This window comes from Halichoeres trimaculatus, unplaced genomic scaffold, assembly GCF_033239565.1.
Source record: "Halichoeres trimaculatus isolate MK-OKI-2021-1 unplaced genomic scaffold, fHalTri1.1 fHalTri1_scaffold_5, whole genome shotgun sequence".
Classification (NCBI taxonomy): Eukaryota; Metazoa; Chordata; class Actinopteri; order Labriformes; family Labridae; genus Halichoeres; species Halichoeres trimaculatus.
The window spans coordinates 23,520,552-23,544,939 of NW_027437183.1; the positions used below are offsets into that span (position 1 = coordinate 23,520,552).

General features: G+C 42.0%; 1 protein-coding gene across 1 annotated transcript; it reads right to left on the reverse strand.

Annotated features, from left to right (window-relative positions):
• Window position 1: 1 nt before the first annotated feature.
• rorb (RAR-related orphan receptor B) lies at window positions 2–24,099 on the reverse strand. Its single transcript, XM_074671226.1, has 10 exons — window positions 23,764–24,099; window positions 7,350–7,435; window positions 7,114–7,255; window positions 6,486–6,917; window positions 6,094–6,215; window positions 5,688–5,820; window positions 5,413–5,520; window positions 5,131–5,241; window positions 4,799–4,911; window positions 2–4,707 (listed from the first exon to the last, which is right to left on the reverse strand). The coding sequence occupies exons 1-10, from the start codon at window positions 23,768–23,770 to the stop codon at window positions 4,543–4,545; spliced, it is 1,419 nt and encodes a 472-aa protein (XP_074527327.1). The 5' UTR covers window positions 23,771–24,099; the 3' UTR covers window positions 2–4,542.
• Between the last annotated feature and the right edge of the window lie 289 nt (window positions 24,100–24,388).

Below are 24,388 nucleotides of genomic sequence, written 5' to 3' on the forward strand. Positions count from 1 at the left end.
TCATTTATTTTTTTCTTCCCACAACGAAATGTCTACAAAAGCGATAAAATATAGAATTTAACAAAAACCACTTCAGACCTTCACATTGTATGTACATCTCAAAGGAGGACTCAGTAAGGGCCCTGCATAGCTCTGAACTTCAACCCCCTCCAATCACTCCTGTGGGTGTTTCTGGCTCTGTTTAATGTAAATGAATGCACACACACACACATTGGCACACACACAGAGTCACATACTTAGTCTTTCATCCTCTTGGAAATCAAAGAAACCTGCAGAGCTTATTTTTATCATAGAGTTAGAGTTCAGAGTCCAGCAGAGTCCTCTCTCACCCACAAAAAGCATAAAATGTAAAAACGGTTCGTCAGTGTACTCAAATACACGTGTTCATAGGAGTTCCCCCTTTTTTGATTGGTTTCCCAAGTAAACTAACAGTAAAGCATCTATGCCCCACTCTGCCAGTCCTTCCTTTCCTCACTAGCTATGGCACTTTGAAAACAACAAAAGGAAAAACTCTCATTTTATTGTTTTTTTTTTTCTTGTTTCATTTTGTTTTGTAAGTCCTGTGTAAAAGAGGATCTGTAACTCCGGCACCTTTCAGGTTTGGGCTACAGACTTGCTACATTTTGTTTTATTTGCTCTTGCTGGGATGCAAAGACATTCTAAACAATAAATTAACAATTTCCCACACGACTCCAATTGCACGCACGTGTAATGCATCAAGAAAGTTTACAAAGCATTGGTAGAGCAAACATCCCACTCTCATTTTTTTGTCTGCTTCTCTGTCCCTCACACACACACACACACACACACACACACACACATGCACACACATTCACACAGGTTTTCTCAGGTAAAGGAGCAGGAGGGTTTGGGTGGCGTGTATTTGACTGAGTGTAAGAAATGTATTTTGAACCAAGTTTATTAAAAATGTTTGCGCAATTTCTCTGAGCCATCACACGGTCTGACAACCTGTGTGTGCTGTGTGCTCTGTGGTGTTAGTCTGCAGTGATGGAGCGGTAAAGGCGTATGATGCGTTCAGCCCCTCACACTGAACAGGATACTCCGTAACATTCAGAATAGATTAATCCTCCTGACCCACGTCATTCCCCTCCCACGGGCGGGTTAAGGGTCTCTGATCCGGTTCAATAAGGCCAGTTCAGAAAGGACCATTCACTGACGGATTCTAACAAGTCACACATTCAAAGGTTGAGAGAAAAAAAAAACATTTCAAATCGAACAACAAATTTTAAAATGGTTGTGTATAAATAAGAGCATTTTATTTAAAAATTCTTTCAGCTTGTGAAAAAAAGTTGCTTTGAACTGACTGAATTGAGGTGGAGTTTGCCCTAAACCCACTGCCCACCCTGCCAATATTCCCTCCCACGAAACTCACAATATCATGAGAAGAGAAAACACAAATAAGCCCCCAGTGTTTCATTGTAATGAAACGTCATGCAAATAGAACAGAACAACAATAGGCTAATAGTAATAGAAGAATAGTAGTCATAATAAGAACAATAATAATAGTAAATAGTAATAAAATAAAAAATAATCTTACAATGCAAACATGACAGTAGTAAATGCCTCCAGTTCTTATTGCTACAGTTTCTTACTTACAGTGTTGCGTTGCCACTTTTTCTTGCCAGCACATCCCCTCTTACAGCCCCATCCCACCCCCTCTGATTCACAGTCTAACAAGGGAAAATAAAAACATCACACACAAAAAAACTTCACAATCAGATTTGGAATTCACTGTCCCAGGGCTCGTGTGATGGCTCCTGATTCACAGCTTACTAGTGGACTTCCCTCTCTTTCCCCAAAGCAGCAAAATGAGCAGTAAACATGAGTGTACAGTGGTGGCAAGAGCACACTGACATAAAGTAAATTTTCTTTTTGTTTTTCTTCATGTGCTACGTAACAACGCTTGTCATACAGTCTGGGCTCTAAAGAGATTTGGACAGTGAATTCATGCTCTATACACACACGTACACACAGACACACACTTATCAAAGCCTTGTCTGGGCAGATTCCGTTGCCAGCATACGTTGGCGACGTATGCCTTTTTTTTTAAATCCTAAAAAGTTATTTTATAGTTCTTTTATTTTTTGTAAATTTGCAAAAATATTAAACCCTCTTTTGATGCAAAGTCAGAAAAAGAGCTGCTCCCTGAGAGATGCTGTGTAGTGCATCGAGCCTTAATGAGCAAGTGATTGTCTTTAGAGCCACTGGCCTTTGATCGGGGGGTCGGGTCTGGGGATGAGGGTGAGTCTTATGAATGGATATCTGGGAAAGAGCTTGAAGCAGATGGATTTCAGTAGAGTGCTGATGTTAGCGTGACTGCTTGTTCCTCTTGCTGTTAACATCTTAAGTCCTTTTTTTTCATGTTTAGACAAAATGTAAGCATAACAACAGGTCTGTCTTGAATCAGCACACATCTCATCTGAGTGTGTCTTTGATTACACTGAATTGAAGATTTAGCCACTGTGTAATAAACGCTTGTAAACAACAGACGACCTAAGTCAGGGCTCCTCTTGAAGTGCGTTAATGATGCTCAATCAGAGTCTAAAGTCTTTCAATTTGAGGTAAAGATTGAGTGCAATTTAAGCAAAACTGTAAAAAGTATCAAGTAAAAAAACTTCATCAGCTGATTAATCTAGCACGTTTAGATGGAAGTCGATCAATTTCATTGATTACTTGTGTTAAAGGGAGCTCTTCTTCAAACACTGTTTCAGATCTGTTTTTATAAATTATCAAGGAGGTGAAAGCAGAACTGAAAAACTGTGAAATGTGTCTATCTGCTGTAAAAATATTTATGCAGATGCCGCTTTACATAGTGGCTAAATGCTCACGAACCTGATGTTAAGCTAACTCTGTAAGTGCTTATAGTGATGGCATGATTAACTCAAAAAGCCAAAAAGTGATTGTCGATCACAGCTTTTTGTGAATATTTTTGACTTTAATGGTTGTTGGATGGAGGCCTATCTGCATTTCTGCATGTGTGCTTATTCATCTTTTCACACTTAGATCTTATCTCACATGAAAACATTACAGTATGTGGAGTGAGTGCCATCTGTAGAGGATGATTGTTCAACATCATTAATGATAAAGAGTCAAATATAGTGCATTTTTGTAAAGACTTCTACCCTGTTCTGAACAGCTAAAAGGAGGAAGAGGAGGAGAGGAGAGGAGAAAGATCAAAAAGGCAGTGTGAAAGTTATTGCTCTTTAGAGAAAAGGGTCCTTCATATTCACAGCCTGGAGTGATTGACATCCATGGACTGGATTGTGCAAATAGTGATGAGAGGGATGAGGGCGTTCAGCACTCAAACAGGGTTTGAAGATTGGCAAGGTTTAAGTTGAATTCAAGTTTTTCAACTTGTTTTTTTCAGACAGACAGTTAAATCACTTCTTCATGGTGATTTCTGTCCATAAATCAGTCAAAAGTTGTGTCAAGACTCCTATAGGTAAGAAAAAAGGGGTTGGGGTGTTGGGAATTTGGGATTGGGAGGGGTTTATGATGAGGTCCTGGTTTCTGATTGGTTGTTTCTGGTTGATTGTTCGAAAGCAGTCCAGCTTTTGTTGGACGTTATTGCAGCGAGAAAAGTATGATTGATAGGACGGCAAACCTGCCAGATTTTCTTTTTTGCAAAATAGAATATTTATGTATATATCTTCACATTGAAAAGTAGTAGCCATTAGTTTCTTTTTAAATCCTTCATATGCTCTCTTTACATTTCTATAAGTTCTCATTAGAAGGATGCAGTACCTTCTTTACATATGAACAAAATCCAGACAAGGCTTTTATATATCAACAAAACCCCGAATCCACTCCTGGTTGTACCCAATATTCCTTTACAAGTCTCAACTTTACAAATTCTGTACACAAGAAACTATCAAATAAAATAAAAACACATAGACAAGGTAGAGCCAGCCGCTGTGGACTGCTGTATATTTAAATTAGGACTAACTTATTTAAACAGAACAAGAAGTAATACTGGAATCCGCTCTGTACTAGAAGAATATCTACAATAGCTTCTCTAAGTCCACAGTTCCCTCCCCCATCCAGCTTTGACCTCACAATTTCTTCAGGTGAAAAAAAGAATCAACCAAACAAAAAATTTTTTTTCAAAGTTAAAACAAATTAACTTACCCATTTTTAAAGATTGATAGCTTAAAATTGTTCCTAGATGTTTTAAAGTCTGTACATTTCTGGTCAGTCAGTTCAGTTCAGGAGACAGGAGGAAGCCCCGCTTAGGTTGTGGCCCGAGGCGCGTTTCATTTATATATACATTCTTCAGACTGTATCGGTGAACAGGATGGGATAAGTGCTGGACATTCCTAGTATTGTTGGCGATAACTGTAAGTTTCTGGGGGATGAATCCCCGACCCCCAGTTCAAAATGAGGCTGGGGGTGCTCAGTAATATGTGTTTGCCACGGTGATGACATAGTCGACTCATCCACAGGCGCCTCGTCTGACATGGCTGCCTTCACATCCTCTTGAGCCTCCACTGACATTGTTTGTTGCGTGGGGACCACAGGCAGTCACTTGGGCATGGTCATTGCAGAGTTGGGATCTGGGTTGAAGAGTTCTTTGTAGAGCGGGGGAAAGAGGACGTTGACTGTTTCTGGGTGGAGCTGCTGGAAGGCCTGGAGCTCCTCGGTATGGAGCGTGCACAGGGCTGACAACGTTGGGATTCGGCTGATCAGCTGCAAGACCAGAGGAAGAAACGGTCACAAAAATGTAGAAATAAGCTTCACTGGAGGATACATTTTGGGCTCTTCATGCTGCATGGCTTACCTTGGCCAATGCATCTTCGTCCATGTGATTCTTCTGCATAATGTGCTGCAGAGCAAAGTAGATCTTCTCCTGAAGCTTCTGAACTTTTCTGGGCTCCATTAGCCAAGGTCGATCTAAGTTGAGAAAAGGAGGAAATTTGAATTGCTTCAATAATAATTCTTTCACAGCGTACACCTTTGTTGAAAATTGCTTTTCATTTGTTTGACTCAGCAAATAGACACTAAAAAATGGTTATATATGCAGTCCATTTGACCTATGGTGTAGTTGTATTGTTCTACTCTGCATGTGTGCAGTTCATTCCTGTATTCTGTTATAAGGGAATGTGCACTGACCTGTGGAAATTAGTACAGCAGCTGAGAACAGAGCGATCTCCTCCTCTGTCAGCTGCAGGGAACACAAACTCTTGGCAAAGTCAAACACCGCACTCACTAGGTCATCACAACCTTGGAGCGAAACGCAGAGAGGAGGACGAGAAAGGGCAGAAAGAAAAAGGAAGAGGGATTTTTAATACACTTGTTCTGCTCATGTAGGCTCAAAAATAACCCTGAGTTGAGTTTTTCTGCATCATACGTGTCGCTCGTTAAAAGATATATGCACAGGCATCAATGTCTTACCCAGAGCTTTGAACATCTGCATGCCGCCGTACTTCCCTTCGAAGAGGACAGTGTTGTTGAGAGGATTAAACGCCCTGCACATCCGTACCAAGACTACCTCCAAACAACCTGAAAGATCCATGGAGAATTAGTTTAGATTGGGGTTATTTCGACACAGATTCACCATCTCTGAAGTTACAGTTTGAGAGGCTAAGGATTTTTTTCTTGCTGAGCAATGGATGTCTTATCTATACCAAGATAAACATAACCTTTCCACATCTGTTGGATAAACCTACCTGACTTTAGAAGTAGGATCTGGTCATTCTGGCACAGTTCCATGAACCCTGAGATGCGCTTTGCGAACTCCACCACATACTGGATTGCGTGGGTGATCTGGATGGCACACTGCTGCCACAGAACGTCCCGAGGCTTAGGACAAACACAACCCAGTTTAGCTTTGTACTAACGGTCATTGTTAGCACATCAATCTCCCCTACATCTCTTACACGTCTTTCACATTTTCTTTACTATAGCTTGTAACTTGTAGCGCTGTGTGACCAAAGGTCTACTTCTATTTTTGGACTCAAGGAAAAAGCTAAATTGAAGTAACATTTGAACATGTTAGTCCTTCAGTCCCCAAAGCACTTAAGTACTGTATGGCAGTAGTACCTGAACATGAAAGTGGTCGTGATAAAACCTCACCTTGCTCTGGTACATCTTGACCTCTTCATAGGAGTGTGTTTGCCAGGCCAGCTGCTGCAGCTCGTCTGTTGTGTACTGACACGTCTCCAAGTGAGATTTGATGATATTCTGAGCAATTCGGTCTGGGGGAGAGGATTATTTGTTATTTCATTTATTATTTCCCATACATTTGTACCAATATTTATTTAAGTAATGTATGCAGTGGATCCAGGTGGTATGTTGTAAGTGTAGTAGTTGAACCAACAGAGATTCAAAGCTGCCAAACAAATGCTCTCTGTGAGCCTGTGGATAATAAATTACTTTTTATTCCACCATAAAAGTTCCTGTAGAGTTTGAATTCTGCATTATATAACCTCTTCTGCCTTAGAGCAAAACAACCATGCAGTCCTTACCCAGCTCTCCCATGCTGACATTGTTGGGTCCCAGTTGAGTGTCCTGGTAGCCTCCGTAGCTGAACAGGTTGGGTACTGGTGTCAGGTCATACACTGGCTCCTGTTTGATGTGCTTCATGCCTGACATGTCCAAACCTGACTGATCAGGAGATGGCTGGGTGGAATCCATCCCATAGTATCCACCTGGGACCACACCACCATTACCATGCCCACCCTTTGGCAGCTCAATGACATGACCATTGGCGTAGGTGCCCCCAATCTCGTGGTTCAGGGTGGACAGTCCATTGGTTAGGCTGGATGAGTAAACACGTGCCAAGGCCTCTGCTTCTCCTGTCTGCTGCTGCCGCTGCTCCTGCAATCGCGCCTGGTGCTTCTGGACCTCTGCGTACAGGCTGTCACGTTGCTTTTTGGACATGCGGCCGAACTTAACCGCTGTACAGAGAAAAAAAAGTGAAGAGAGACGAAGCTGTTACCAAGAACCAGACTGTCTCAAAGTTTCAGCAACCTGTGAACCCCAGGAGGTGCATGTAGTTGTTTGGACGCTTATACACTGCAGAGACATGATCAGTGCTTAATTCACAAGCCATCATGCCTCTGTTTAGTTTCACTATCAAACACTGGGCCTCACCATCTCGGGACATTCCTAGGGCCAGACATTTCTGTAGGCGGCAGTGTTGGCAGCGGTTGCGGTTCGTTCTGTCGATGAGGCAGTTCCTCTGGCGCGGGCAGGAGTACGATGCATTGTTTTGCTGACTCCGTCTGAAGAACCCCTGGTTACCAGATGTCAACAAAGATCATGATTACAGACCCAAATGTATCTTTAGAAAACAGAATGGTTGGAACTAAGAGAGCACAGTGTCTTACCTTACATCCTTCACACGTTATGACTCCATAGTGGATACCCGATGATTTATCCCCACAGATTTTACAAGGTATCACTTCGATTTGGGCTGCAAACAAACAGAGAGGACAGAAAGGTCAGCCATTAACTGACATATCTAGACTTTTTTTAAAACAGGTGTTTGAGGTGATTTGAAATTTAGACCTAAGTTTGTCTGTTTAGAGCACAAGACCTGCAGGACACTGTGTGAATGTTTCTGTGATCAACACATGTGTGACCTCAACTTCACAAGGGCAAGTTGACATCTGGAAGATCTGTATGTCCTTGTCAAGGTTTTCCTAACGACTTGCCTGATGAGTGCTTTATACATGGTCTTCTCTACACACTCTCTCTCACACACACACACACACACACATGCACACACAGGTGATAATTGTGTGTGCTGGTTTCTTTGTGTAACATTTCAAGGAGAGACCCCTGCAGGTTACAAAGGTTGGCCATAATGAGAAAACAGGTCACATCACTGAAGCACCATACTCCTTGTCCTTACACTTGCCTTCTCTCTATTTTTGCACGCAAACAAGCTCTCAAACTTCTACATTTTAGTAATGCCTTTGCTAGTAAGCCTTAAACCACCACTGTACTAGTTTAACTGCTTTAAAATCGTTACTCACTGTGTATAGGCAGCTCCATGCATAGTCACAACCAAAGACACCAAATGTTCACATCAGAGCATCTCAGGGTAAATAACAAAAACGTCCGTCTCTGCTTGTCTATCAGATATGATTTGAGTTCCTGTTGGAAGCTATGAGATGAATGTAGAGGTGGTCAGGTGTGTCTGCTGAGACGGCACACCTTCTATAAAGAGATTAGACAGCCTATTTAATCCACAATCATTTCCCGACAAGCTAGTTCCCTCCTCTGATGAACACTGGCTTAGTCACGGGTAATCTGCTTGAATTGTCCCTCCAGTAGAAACTTCTGCAAGTCTAATGAACTCTGTGAAGTTCAGAAACTAAACACGCCAATGTACAAAGCAAGTTCTTTAGGGTTGATATTTACTGTGTGCACATCATTGTCATAATTGTTGTGCAAATTCTAACTGGGGTGTGTTTTTGCAGAGGGTGCACAAGGACGTTGTTGTGTGCATGTGTAGGAGCTGTAACCGGTTATCTTTTGAGGGAGTTTGAGGCTCAACAAAGTCAAGTCTACATATATATGAATGAATGAAAGAAAGAAATTAATTTTGGTTCTCTTGCAAAACATGAAGCAATTCACAGAGATCAAAATATAGTTTTGAAATTTCAGAATTTCCAAGTGAATCCGAAAGGGTGTGGGTTCAAGCTTAAGCTTATTGAGACCTACCCCTCTCATCTCGTTGAACAAACAGCAAAAAAAGACACAAAGTTATTTTGTAGAAAAAACAATAGTAGTGCATATAATTGCTGAATATAATAATTTGAACCAAGTGTGTAATGTGTCAAACCTATTAATTAGTATTTTCCAATGCGTATTTTTGAATTATATGGCTTTTGTAAAGTCTTTTCAGCATTTTTAATGTACCACAGGTTTTTATTTATGTGGATGAGGAATTCCATAAAATAATTCCTTTAGACGACAGACAATGCAATTTGATATTTGTTTGTATTTTTGGTTTTTGAAAAATGAATGTACCCCTCAGGCTATATTGATTTTCTCTCGGTATAAACAGCTTCTGAATACTTTGTGGCAATTGACCGTTTTTTGCTTGATACATTGTTTCTATTGTGATATAGTCAACTAGGTCTGTAAATTTTAGTGTAATGAATTGCAAGAAAAGGGGACTGGTTGGTTCATGGTATGGTTTTTTACTTATGAGTCTTATGGCTTCTTTTTGTAGCAGAAAAATAGTGTGCGTATTTGTTTTTTAAGTATTTCCCCAGACCTCTACACAGTATGTCATGTACGGGACAAAGAGTGAGTAATACAGCATGTGCAAAGAATTCTGGTTTAGAATATCTTGAGCTTTATAGAGGATTGAGATGGATCGGGACATTTTAGCTGTGACATGATTTACTTGAGATTTCCAGTTTAATTTGTTATCAATCATAACGCCTAAAAATTTGTTTTCACAAACAGTTTCAATTTCAACATTGTTTATTTTGATATTGTAGTAATGATCTATTGCCCTATTTCCAAAAATCATGCATTTAGTTTTCTCTAGGTGACGTGATAATTTGTTGCAGTATATATACATTTATATGGAGATGGGTACCTTTTATATGTGAAAAGATGCGGTACCGATGCCCAGTACCTGGCCATTAGTATTGGTAGTCAACGGTTAATTTCTTTTTATAATAAAAACTCAAAGTTTTTTAATTCAACATATTTATTTTCTCAATATATAAACTTGATATGCTGTGTTCATGTCCAGTATGGAAAATTGCTTTCACTTCGCCTCCCTCACAGTCACAAGGATGTGATAATTTACTGTAACATGGCAATGTTTTTTACGTGAATCAGATGGGAATGCCTAATTTAGTACCATATATATATATATATATATATATATATATATATATATATATATGCCAGTGTCTACTGAGGGTCTGTGTTGAAAGGGCTGTGCTGTATATATAATAGGATAATCCCACATGAGAAGGATCAATACAAACTGTTCTGTCTGTCAGTGAGACTGAGCATTAGCTGCTGTCCATACATTGAGTCCGCACGTCATTGGGTTTCACCATTCACTGTAGATGATGATAATGTCTCTAACCTAACAGGTCAGTTGGTCAGCCAGCTGATTCATTTCAACTATACCCATTTTATCAGTAGAGCCTGCAGAACGTCACAACACCAGGTAGAACAGAAAAGGGAGAAGACAGAAAGACATAGACAATGATATGGACACTATAATTAGCCCACAGTCGGTGATTCCTGTCTTTTATTTACTCACTTGCCTGCCTGCCTCCTAGTGACTTCTAGAAAGCTGTAAACCCTTTAAACTGGTCAAATGTGTAAGTGACTGTCTGTGAGTGAATGACTTGCGGTCGTAGCAACATGTATTTGAACTTTTCACTGAAGTTAGCGGAGCTCATGCTGCGAGTTCTGGTGCAGCTCAAGACGTGACCCATTTCCACCAATTCTCTGCCAACTGGCTCCAAACTGGGTCAGAGCAGAGCACCGGACTGGGACAACACAGACTGCACATACGCAGAGCTGTCAATGAATGCGGCCTGCATTGCACTATTTATAGTCTGTAAAACAGGTCAGTTGTGCCCCGCGATGGCTGTTATCAACGCACCATGTAGGAGCAGTAAACAGAGGACAGGACGTTTGTTATCACCTTCATTCTGTGTGTCCAACAATTCTTCATCACACACTCTCAGTCTAACTCTTAGATTTAAATTTTAGTCCTGAAACGAGTAAATCTGTACGTTTTTAGGCCAGCTGAATGCGTTCAGCCCACACCTGCTGTTTCTATGCAGTGGATTTATACATATGAATTATTTCTGTAGATTTATGGAGAAGGCTCTTCTCTTTCTTCATTTTTCCACCTCAGAGGAGTGTGTGTGTGTTTACTGTCTCTCCAGTGATTACATTATATCTTCACTGTATTTCTTTTTGCCCCATGGGAGATTGTTCCCCCCTTTGTATCACATAATTATTCCCACGGGAGCACGGGCGTGTGGGCATGTGCATTGTTTAAGTGTGTGTTCGCCGAGACGGTTTGAGTGAGCGCTTCACTTATAAGAAAGACACAGAGAAAGATAAAGCATGTGTACATGTTGACAAAATGTTTGTGAGTATGTGTGGTGTGTGTGTCTGTGTGTGTGTGTGTGGGTGTGTGCATTGTTGAGTGCGTGCAGAGCTCATTGCCAGCGGGGACTGTCAGGTAGGATATAGGGAGACGGTCATGACAGCATTGCTGTTGCCAGGGTGACCGCCCACTCGCTGCACTCGTCTGGCTGTCACAGCGATGATGTGCTAAGCTGTCACACTCTTAAAGGAAGTGATGTCATCGCTGTGTGGAGCCAACTCCGTGTATCATCACTGTTCGTCCTGTCGGCCTCTCTCAGCAGTGCAGGCTTTGTGGATTGTTTACCAAAAGGACTCCCACTTCCACATCCAGCCAACAATACATGCCGGCTGCCTTGTTCCACTGTGGCTTCAGCGCTGGATTACAGCAGAATTAAGACGTGTTATCTGCCGGATGCTTAAAGGAAGCTTCATTGTTTCAAACTTAGGAGGCATGATAAAGCATTTTTTTGTTTTTGATTTCATGCTTTTACATTTCAAAAAAAGAAACTTGAAGCCTTGGAGCTGAAGTGAAAGTTGACTTCTATAAAAGAGTAAAACTTCAGAGAAAGAAGTCGAACACAGATGTTCCCTGACAGGCATCCGTTTCCAAACAAAACGGCAGATGAAAAAAACGCAATTTGCTGCTGTTTTCAGATGCTATTTCGCTCCCGGCCACATGTCTTTCTCTCTATCTCTCTCTCAGGGTTGGGAGGGCTGACTGACAGTGTCCTCTGCAAACAGGAGCGCGAGTGTTATCCTGAGGTTATTATGTAAGAGCGAGACTGCAGCGCTGGCGATTCCTCAGCTAAGAGGAGGATCAGGCCCGAGCAATCTCTTGAGAGGGAGAGAAAGACGGAGGCAGAACTAACCGGAGCTGAATTTTACACTGAAGAGTTGTAAAAGTGTTCGCTACACTGCAGTGGGTCTCCACACGTGCTTGTGTGTGTGTGGCTGATTGTGGCCATGAGGGCTGTGTAGCGCTGGCACGTGTGTTATGATAATTGATTTTTAATGAGGTGAGGATCTCCTGTGTATTTCCTGGGCTGGCCCTCTCTCTCTAAATAGAGTCCTAATTATCTACGTTGCACTGGTGGAAAAAAGCAGCAGCCTAGCACCAATATTTTAACAATACCTCTTCTAAATCACAGAAGTAGATCACACACACACACACATACATACAAGCGCATTATCAAGGACTACACACTCATGCCCTTACTGACTGTGTAGCAGCTGATTTAGGCCACTAGGTGTTGCTGTACATGTGTGGTTTCATTGCAGTGTTAGAGGGGCAGAGTGGACATGCATGTTTCATTCATTCAGCCTGCAGGGTACAACAGAAGCATACCAAGAGCAGCACACACTCACACACATAGATGTAGAGGTTGGCGCTGTAGTATTGCAGCTTATGGAGCAGATAAAACCTCCCTCTATGATAACTTTTGCCAATGAGAGGCGCTTCAGAAATGCAAACACGGCTCGTACTGTAGTCCCAGGGGTTGATTTGTTGGGGATGGATGTGGGTGGTTTCTCCTCTTCATTAAAAATATGCATAGCTTCTCGCCAGTTAACTAGATTTCTTCTGGGAGAACGGTGGAGATCAGCACTTTACCCCCCACCACTCCTTGTTAAATCTGAGCTGCTCCGGCGCTGCTCTTAGATGTCTCTATACTGTGAATTATGCTATCACTGTTCACCATCCATTCCTCTTCAGTCTGTTTGACTTTTTTCATTTGAGTCTTCCTCCTCGCCGTAAGTGGCTGTGTGACTGGGAAATCATTTCAGTTGCTTGTATTTCATGATCTATTTCCATCTCTCAGCTCTGTAACTTCGGCGTCCTCGTCTCATAAAGCTAAGAGACGAACAAGCATTTTTTTTCTCCCTCTGCCAATGATGAAAAACAGCGAGAGAAACTTTTGGTGGCATGATCGCTGAGTGGATTAACACACACACAGCTGGGAATAGCTTATAGCAGTGCTGCCTGGGTAGGCTCCCCTGTGTCTCCTGTCATGTTTTCACATCATACTGTCCCATTAAAATCAATGAAACACCACCACTGCATATTCTTTCAAACGGACTGTCATATTTTACTCTCTTTCCTGCCTGGTTTGACTCTGAAAGATAAACCGAAGAGTGCTGGACTATCTGCGTTTCTTAAAAAAATACAAATAACAGTCCATTTCAATCACTTTCATCCATCTTCAATACGATACGTCCCCTTCTCTTTTTGACTCAGACACCAAAACATCAGCAATCATAAACCTATAGTTTCAAATTCCAGGCTTTAAACAAAATCTGACCTGACCTTATATGTATTTCCCTATACCTCAACACAATAGGACAGATACGGATCAATAAGTGCATAGTACAACATCTGAAGTGACTTCTGATCCAACACGTTTAGTTTTACCCAAAACGCCAATACTTTTTGAAACTTTGGTGCACAAATATTTAGTATGATGCTTCCAGGATAACTTATGATCAATTATGACACCCAGAAACTTACTTTCGTAAACTCTTTCAATTTCCACATTTTCAATTTCCAAACAAACCCCTTGCTTAATTTTAGAATTTCCGAATATCATGAAATTGGTTTTGCTCAAGTTTAATGATAATTTGTTTTCATCAAACCAGTGCTTTAGTTTTAGCAATTCCTTTTTGACTATTAATAATAGCTGCTGCAAATCCCCCCCAGAGCAGAAAATATTTGTGTTGTCTGCAAAAACCATGATTTTTAAAATATTTGACACTTTCCAGATATCGTTAATATATAAGATAAATAGTTTAGGTCCCAAGATTGACCCCTGCGGGACCCCACAGGTAATATTCAAGTGCACTGATTTATTGTTACCTAGTTGGACAAACTGCTTCCTATTACTGACGTAACTTTGTAACCAGGTGTGTGCTACTCCTCTGACACCATACTGCTCCAATTTTTTTAGCAATATCCCATGGTCAAACGTGTCAAAAGCCTTTTTTAAATCAATGAAAACACCTACTGCACATTTTTTTTTAGCGATGCATCCTGTTATCTCTTCTACTAGTTCCATAAGAGCCAGAGAAGTAGATCTAGATGATCTCAAACCGTACTGACTGTCATTTATTAATTTGAAAAAAATCAAATAGTTTGGGCAACGTTCCCAAGCTTTGAGGTGCTCATCATCATTATCATCATCATCATCACAAACTTCTGAGTTTGAGTCTTTGTTATTGGTACTTTCTCTTCTTGTGTCCTGCTCGACTGTTTTCAAACAGTCAATCAGGACTGATAACTACACGAACCAGACCAGGCCTTTTATGACTTTATGTATTATTCATATATGTTTCCTTAACTCAGCATTTCTTGCTCTACGCTCTCTAAGAGATAAATATAATGTATTATCATTGTTTTTTGTTTTTGCCGTGCAGGGGGCCAACTGTGGTTAAGTCATCATTTCAATTACATCAATCAGCGGCTATAAGTCGTAAAAGTTAATTCTGCTGATTTGTCTCCAGGAATAATTTACCTTCGAGTTTTTAGTCAGAGGTTGAACAGTTTCTCTCTTTTTTAAAAACACTTAATCTGACCTTTGGTTCATTAAATTGTGAAAATAGTTAAATGACAGCGATGCTTCCCATGCTGTCACTCCCAGCTCCTTCTTCCATCTCAAACTTCACGCTGACACACAAACATGAAGCCTCCTGGCTAACGTGAGCTGACACCGTCCTGTGCTGTGTCGTCTTTGTTTGTACAGTCTGCTCCACTCTCTGTTAAAGTAATAATCATAATGCCATGCAGCGGGTCCACCTCCCCTCCCCCATCTCTATCTCTCGCCGCATGTCTTTGTCCACTCTGTGATGTTGACGGTCACACTGTTGCTGCATGGGCATACATGCTACTCCCCCAACCTCCTCTTTTCCCATCAGTCCATCCTCATCGACCCCCATCCCGCACGCTGCCAACACACACATATACAAACAGTCAGACTCTATGCCCTCCCCCCATGCTGTATGTCAGAGGGCATGAGCTTGTCCAGCTTGCCATGCAGCCCCAAAGCACTCTGGGTAATTGCTCAGATAGCAGGTCTGGGATCAGCTGCGGTTTGCTCATAGAATATTGTGCCGCGGCGTGATTGGACGCCACGGAGAGGGAACAGAAGGGGGCCACTGGCTGTCATCCAGTGCATCGATTCACATGCACAGGCACACACACACACACACACACACACACACACACACACACACACACACACACACACACACACACACACACACACACACACACACACACACACACACACACACACTCGCAGAGACACATTCAGACATGCCTGAATGCATACATTACTGCAAACTGCTTTAGAAGAAAGCAGACCTTACGTTATGATTTCTGTTTGCCTTTTCTCCCTCCCTACACACACACACACACACACACATACACACGCACACACATACACACACACACACACACACACACACACCGTTTCCGCTCGATGCAGCATGTCGTCAAATGGATAAGAAGAGATGGAGGCGTGGGAAAAAATCCACAGGGTAAACTCAACCCCTGCCTGAACACACACACACACACACACACACACACACACACACACACACACACACACACACACACACACAGTCTGCCCATCTGCCCTCTCAGATCTGCCTCTCATGGTCACTGTACACACACACACACACTCACACACCCCACACTCACACTCCATCCCCCTGGGTGACCTGTAGGACCCTGCCGGCCTTTGACCTTTCCTTAAGGACTGAGCGAGTGCACCAGAGTGGAAGTAACAAGTCCAAGTGTGAGAGGTCTGCATCTGGTCATTACCGTCCTGAAATCAGCCGTGAGAGAGCACACACACTGTGACACACACACACACACACACACATTTTGCTCATATGTTTAATTTTGCCCCTGACGCCCTGCCTTCCATCTGCAGACATGCACGTGTGCAAACTGAGCAGCTACAGCACAAAGTAAGGGTTGTGCTGCTTTAGTTCTGTTTATGTGTGCGCTAACACTTCATACACACACACGCACACAGACACACACAAAGATGTACACACATAAACACAGACGCTGGCTGAGATCGTTTCATTCTTGAGGTGAGAAAAAGACATTTCGTTGGTTTGGGTTTTGTCCTCATCCTCCTTTAACCTCACGCTCCTCCTCCTGTGGTGTTTCTCTTGAGTCTAATTGTAGATGACAGTGTGTGTGTTAGACTGTGTGTGTGTGTGTGTGTGTGTGTGTGTGTGTGTGTGTGTGTGGGTCTTTGAGGGGGAAGGGAGAGGAAAGGTGGCTATTCCAGTGCAGAGAGTGAAAAATAGCAAAGGGGGTGAAATATCCACAAAGTGACTTTAGAGAAAAGTGCTGTAGAGACATGTGGTGTGGAGAAATGCTCTTTGGGTTTTGTTTGAGTCGCATTATTTACAGAAGCATTCATCAGGCAGTGGGATGAGAGGAAACGGACATCAACCCCAGAGAGGTTAAACAGACTCTGGAGCATTAGTAAAGGGAGAGTGGGACTCAGTGAGACTTTTTGACACAATGAAGTCTGGAAAACAGATTGAAGCAGCTTGAATGTTTGTTAACGTTTGATCAAATCTATTTCTACATCGTCAGACGTGGTTCGCTGTTATTTATATTTATAGCTGCAGATTATGAGTCTTCACAAGTTTGTGTAAAAGAAAAAAAAGTGTGGTCAAAAACAGAGGTGTGAACCTGGACTTGGATTTTAAAACTCTTTTCACTTTTTTTCTGCCCTTTACTTGATTTTTCTGCAGCTTGTTTAAGAAAAATGTTGCCCTTTTACCCCGTATTAATCATTTTTACAGCTTGTTACCGCAGATAATTTAGTTATCTGATGAAAAAGACAACTTCAGATTAGCTTATAAATGGCAAGATTTTCCACCTGTCAGCTACAACACTAAAAATAAAAACACATTTTTTCAGTCATAAGTCTCAGACGTTGAACACAGGTAATTCTGCACGTTCAGGACTGTTTTGTTCTCCTTCACTGTCAAATTTCTTCCACTGAGTCGTATCCCAAAGTAAAACACCAACATTTAACGCTTGCAGAACTCTTCTTCTCAAATTTTCCAACCCCCTGATATAAACAGAGTATTTTCACACTGCGGTGTTATGACTAATAAATAAGACTCTGTTTGAATGAAACAGGATGTCTGCTTCAACGCGAGCACATGAAAGAGTTCCCGTAGGACCTTATCCATGTTTCAAAAGAGGTTTGAGTCTATCTGTGTGTTTCAGCGTGTCAGTTTGAGCAAGTGCGCGAGCGGATATGTGTGTGTGTGTGTGTGTGTTCTCTCTCTCTCAGGGATGGCCGCTAATAGCTCGCCTCGGGCAACAATTTAACTCAGCCTAACAAGGTTCTCCCCAAAGTGGCCCCAGGGGCATCTCTCACAGAGGCAAATTGATCACAAAGACTATCACACGGCTCGGCTCGGCCTGCATCGCTCTTCACCTGCCCTGTGTCTCTCTCTCTATCTGTGGTGTGATTTAACAAAATGCGTCATGAACATTAAAACTGGGTGGAGGCAGAAGCAGCAGCAGCAGTGTGTGGTTTCATAATTGCTTTGTGAATGACAGGAGACCTCACACCAGCACGGCCACTTCTTAGGACACACATGTGATGCTTACACACACACACACACAGGCACAGGTTGAGAGTGTGTGAGAGCGAGGGACGTGGAGAGAAAGAAAAGATAGACCTAATAAGAGTCTCTTCAATGGGATTACAAGCACTAAAACAGGCTAATCTTTGTCATTAAGAAAAGATGCCGCACTAGGCTAAGTCATATTAAAGGCTTATTGTAGGTACTGCACGCTGCGCCTGCCAGCACTGAACACCTTCACAGGGTGGAGGAATTCAGCTTCACTGGCTCATATTTCAGTCAGCTCATAGATTTACAGAATCCTTAACCCTGATTCATTTTTTGGGACATAAAGGTTTAATGAAGTGAGAAAATACAAAGCTTTTAAACTCAAGACAACACAGTTTACTTTAAATCAAACGAAAGATCTTTCAATATTTTTTTTTATAGTGATCATTGGAATGTCACACAGACCTACATTATATGGACTAATCAGCTTTGAGTGTTAGCTAGAGGCTAATAGTTGGTGTTTAAGTGTGGACTTTGTACGCTCCTCTCACAGCTTCTGGTGTAACTCATTCTAAGAGCAGCTACAGTGTGCCCGTGTAATATGAGGACAGGAGTTTGTATTTGTGTGTGTGTGTGTGTGTGTGTGTGTGTGTGTGTGCCAGTCAGCATGCAAGTAAACTCATTCTGCTGCTTTATCCACCCTACACTCTCTTCTCCCCTACTTATGCACACACTAGGTGCACACGCTCCTGCTTGAGCGCGCACACACAGATACACACACATGCACGACTGCTCTATTATATAACTCTTTAGCCTCTCTTACTTGCTCTCTTTTCTTATCTCACTCATTCACAGACTCCCTTCTCTTCTTTCTCTTTATCTCCTGCATTTCCATACACCTCTTTGACTTAAATTTCCCATATATTCACTTTAAAGAGCTGCAAATGATTCTCAGTGTTTGAAAGGAGAAGTAGAAAAGTTCAGAGAAAAAGCAAAAAAGAAAGTGGGGAAAAAGAAACCAAAGTAATGTCTGTTTGACTTTTTTTTCCCTGTGTAGTCAAAGTCAAATCTTGTATGAAACTTCTTTGGAGCCCTCGACATGATAATGACTCTTGGAAGCAGAGTTTAGGAGTTCAGGTTAACATCCCGTCTGACTTTGGACTGTCAAACATTGCTCTGGATCTCTCTCTACACAAAACGAAACTGATTATGAGACAGTGAAACTCCGATTCTCCTCTAATGGTCTCATTATGAGCATATTTTTCATGAAAGCTTCCCAGCCATCGATTTATATCCGCGCTCTCTCTGCGCATACGTTCCTGCTTTTAACAAGCACGCTCACCCTCTTCCCTTGGCGGTTTCTTCGATGCAAATCGAAGAAAAATGTGAATATTGGATGTCATTGTGAGTCCATAGAGACACGCTGCCTTCATGGATGAGTAAAACTGACAAAACAGAAGGAGCTGTCAGAGGACTGTATGACTTCAAGGCAGATTTAGGAGTTTAGGAGTGGTTCAGGCTGAAATCCCTCCTGGCTAAGATAAAGTGGAGACACAAACCAAAGCATGCGGTATAGCCCACGCTTTGTGTGTATGAAGATTAAAAAAAGAAAGAGGGAGAGGGAGAAGTGAGTGAGGAGGGAAACTGTTTGCCTAGACTCCCCCAGACAGCCACAGAGGGATAAAACCAACATGGAGTGCACGCTGGGCGCATGCTAGACAAACACAGGCTATGATAGGGGCTCAGTGGGACCACTCCTGCACACACACAGAGCGTGCACACACACAGAGCACACACAGCATGATGGGAAGTTGTTGGGATATGTTTTAGCAGACAGGCCAGGTGAGGTTTGGACTGTGGCTGTGTGAGCACAGACAGAGCACAGAGAGTAGAAATGAGTCCTGAGTGTGAGTCTGTGCGTGTTTGTCTTGCAGAGGCACTGTGGCAGTGCCTCAGTCAGTCAGTAGGCCTGCGTTGAGGGATTAACAGAGTGGCCTGCATGGGCTTGGGGTAATCTCTCCTCTCTTCTTACATAACATCGAGCCATTAGTCAGCACAAACACACAATAAACAACACAATCAACAACTCTGAGGTGGACAGCGCACCACACTGAGACGGGAAACACAACAACAAACTGGAGCTACAGTCAAACACTGAACACACACACACATGCACAACATTGTTGTGTTCACTGAGTGATTTCATGTCAACAAAGGAAAACAGTGACAACCTGGGGGCTAACCTGCTGTTCCTGAGCGAGGATGGAGCTGCTGGCTTTGTAAAGAGGCTCCCTCATTAATCAGTGGGAAGTTTGTATTTTAGCTGAGCTTTTTATTGTTGGTGCTCTTACACAACGTAACATAAAGACTCCTTTATAACCGCACAAATAATAACTGCAATCATCATTATGGACAAATTGTTGCTCGATTTATATTTCTTTTGATTGAAATCCTTTAAACACCTTTATTGGTACATTAAAAGTCTTAGTTATGATAATTAACGATAACATTTCAAATCACTTTATTCATCAAATAATTGTCTCAACAATTCTAAAATGTAGCATCTATGAGCCTTAATACAGCTTAAAAATGGTTTATACCAAAACTGCAGTGCGGCATTTGTGAGCATTGTATGAATATTAATAATGGTTAATACAACATTATAATGAAGCCGCAAGCATTAAAATATTTTAAAGGGTATGTTTTCTATAATATTATTGTAATGCATAATCTTTTTATTCACCATTGTTGCTTATTGTTTTGAAGTTAACCAAAATAATTGTTGCATCTTTTTTTACGTATGAGTTTGAAACTTCTTTTTTATTTCTCAAATAATACAAAAAGTGATATCAGGAACCAATCAAATACCCAGTTTTATTAAAAGTAGAAGAAATTATGTGGATAAAACATGGAAACGGAAAAAAAAAACTTGATTTAAAACAGATTTCCTGAACATTGGAGGCGAACAGGAGCCATCCATTTCTGTGCCATAGATTTATCCAAACAGACTGCTTCCGTTGCCTTTGACTGAAAATTGATCGGGGATGCTTTAGAATCACACAGATCAATGCTCACACAAGCCTCCAAAGCAAAGCGGGATGGGACTAATTCTATTGGCATGAGGCTGTCATGCGTAGTGTTGCAGCTGTTTGTGGAAATGTGTGCTTGAGTGTGTCTGTTTTTCTGTGTTTTGTAAAAGCACACACTGAGGCTCTAACAAATGATAGGGTTGTAAAAGTCACTCCTTGTGTCCTTGTGGCCTTTTTTTTTCTTTTGTCATCACCTTTCTGGTTTTCTCTCTTTTACTCTCCCAGTTTGTGTCACTCTATCTCCTCCTGCAGTGAAGGAAGGAGCAGGGAGCTTGTGATTGACACGTATCGCTAACAGAGGAGATCAAATGGCGCTGTGAACCGTTCGTCTCCTGTTGTCCCCTCCATCGCTGAACTCTTTGACCTGTCTGACCCGGGTTCATCTACAGAGTGTAGAGGCTCTTAGGCTAACACCAGGCTTATACTTTACATCAGAAATCCAGGCACAAACGCTCCACTCATGTCATTTATGAATTCAACATTTGGTCAAAAGTTATTGATTTCTGTCATTTCCAACAACATACAACTTTTTCTTTTTAAAATGACTTCAGATCAAATAACTCTCCTCTTTATTAATTACAACCAAAGCAGACATCTTTTTAACTTTAACATTAAAAACATATTCTTTAAAATCATTTCTAGTGTTTAAAACTTTGCCTCAACTTATAAAAAAATATAATACTATAGTCAGCTGTTCTTAGCCCATTACACAACTTTTTTATAAGAGAATATATCTACCAACCCCAAGTGATCAACATGCTGCTGTCTAAAATGCAGAGATAATAATTATCCTGTTTACAACATCCCTCACCTCACTGAGCTCCTCTAAAAGAAAAAAAACATGAATAAAGCTCCATTTATTGAGCAGCAGAAAAGGCCCTGATGATACGACTGTGTCTGCTTTTTCTCCGGCCACGCGATGGGTGACATCATCTTCAGTCAGGGCTTCAGGAGTTGTGGCTATTGTTAAATGATAATTACCACGGCTCATGAGGGGCCTCTATTTTTTATAACCTTGTGGTTGTGAGCACATTTCTGTGTAAGGGCAGCCGAGACTCTGCACACACACACACATATACACACACACACACTCACACTCACAGGTTGAGAGTGGGGGCCGCGCGGCCCACACTGATTTAATTCTATCTGACAAAACCCTTTGGGGCGTGCAGAGGGAGAGAGGAAGATGGAGAAAGAGGGAGAGAGAAACGTGGAGAACGAAGGGTGAGAGCGACGCTTCAGGGGCCTCCTCTGCCGACCACGGCTGTAAAGTGAAAGCAGAAGCTTTTCTGTAAAACCCCCAAAAACATCCTGTGCACGAGAGTGGTCGCAAGGCCCATTAAAATGTGGATAAAACACAAGGTGCATGACTGAGGAGTCTGCTGTGGGATGAGAGGCAGAGATGGAGGTGGGGGTGTTTGGCCTTCTCATGTTTTTTTTTTTTTTTTTGCTGGAGGTTTGATGGCCTGAAGCTGAGGCTGCAGAAAGCTTTAGATGACATTCAAACAAAAAATGTATAACAGATAAAGAGATAGAAATTATTATCTTAATTTAAATGTTTGAAAATGTGTCTTAATTAAAAACTGAATTCAATTGATTGACAAACTATTCTTTTAGAAAAAATACTGAAGTTTTATAATTCATGAGATTGTGAGCTGGAATCTGCTCAGCGAAAAACTTTTTAGTCAAGTTCCCACTGATATTTTACTTAAAAAGGAAACATAATTATAAAAGTAGAAGTAGAAAACACATTTTAAGTGTGTATTTTATTTAAAAATACATCAAATATTTATTTAGTTGATTAACTTTTCATTTTTCCCCACATTATCCTGTGAGGGGTAAACTTTGCACACACTCCCTGAAGTTTTCACCATGGTTCCTCCCTCTGCCAGTTTGAACTGGGAACACTGGATTAGTTTAATAGTTTCAGACGTCAAATAGCAGCAGATAGGAGGTTCCACCACTTACATACAGATTGACTTTTTAATTAGAGTTCGAGATCATCCAGTTGAACGAGTGTTACAACTTTGCGTCAGCGATAATTGCACAACACTGAGAACAGTAAATAAACACAAATCGTTCCACACTGAGCTGTTAATAATCAGGTCAAATATTTCATCATTACTGACCGTTTTTTAAAGAGACATACTGAAGAAAGAGAAACGAAAACCACCGCTGTGGGTTATTATTAAGAGATAATTCACAGGGAGGTGTAGGGAAACGGGCTGATAGTGAGAGTGCAAAGAGCTGCTTTAACCTGACTGCGTGTGTGAGAGTGTGTGTTAAAGTGTGTGTTAAAAAAAGGGACAGAGTGTTTGTGAATGTGTGTGTGTGCTTACGTGTGCGCGCAGGACAACATTGACGTTGAATTTCAACATCCCCGGCGCGACGCAGAGTGTTACAGATTTGGGTTAGTGGAGCGCGTGAAAGTGTGTTCAAACATTCAATAAAGTTTTTTTTTCCAAGTGTTCACACAAAAATACACTTATTTCCTTCCTCATTACCTGATTTGATCTGTGCCCAGGTCAATCTGTTCGCAATTCTGCTCTCTTGAGTGGAGCTCAAATGATTAGTACAAACATCATGCGCCACTTTTAATTTGCAATCACAGACTCCAGCGGCTTTTGCGCGTGTATTTGCAAAACTGTAGGCCTATTATCAAACAACACACAAACACACACGCGGAGAGAGGTTAGAAAGAGAGATCCGGATAAAGTTTTACACAGAAATCCAACCACTCGCCCTGTGCTCGACTCTTAAAAGCGACTAAAACAGCTCCGCAGCTCAAAACTCCCAGAATAAACTTCCAAGGCCAAATGTGGAATGAGCCTGTCGCGTGTGTGTGTGTGTGTGTGTGTGTGTGAGGGAGTTAGAGTGTGTGTGTGTGTGTGTGTGTGTGTTTAGCGGGATGTGTCTTGGGGAAAGTGCGGCTGTGTCTGGAGCAGTGGGATGGTCTTACCTCGCATGGTGTTGGCGTTGCTGGAGCTGATGCTGAGGCTCGCTTCCCAAAGCAGCAGTCATGAAGAAACAAACATAAACACTAATAACGGGGGGTGGGAGGATGCAAGCGGAAGGATCCTCGTTTAAAAATAACAACAACAACGAAAAGAGAGCAGATAATCTGCGTCGACGTCCACTGGCTGCCCGGAGCGGAGGCGTCTGTGCGCTAAAAGCATCCCAGAGCGGGGCGCGTGGAGGCGGGCTGAGGTCGGACGGTGCGTCGGTCTGTGCGCTCTGGTCGTGTGGTCGCGTTTCTCATGACATCTGCGCTCTCACCTCTGTGGGAGGGTTTCACTGTTTTCTGCGGGCTGAGGGAGGGGAGAGCGTAAAGGAGAGGCTTTACCCGGCGGCCCGGATTGGACTGGAGCACTTTCTGCTCCTCCCACTCTCTCCTGCTCAGCCTCCTCCAGCCTGGAGCACACACACACACACACACACGCACACACACACACACACACACACACACACACAGCCTGTGCACGCTCTGCCGCTACAGCACACAGACACAGTCACTGCAAAGTTTTTATGTCACCTTCTACATTTAGTCAGCCTCACGCATTTCAGGCAGTTTATATGCGCAGAAT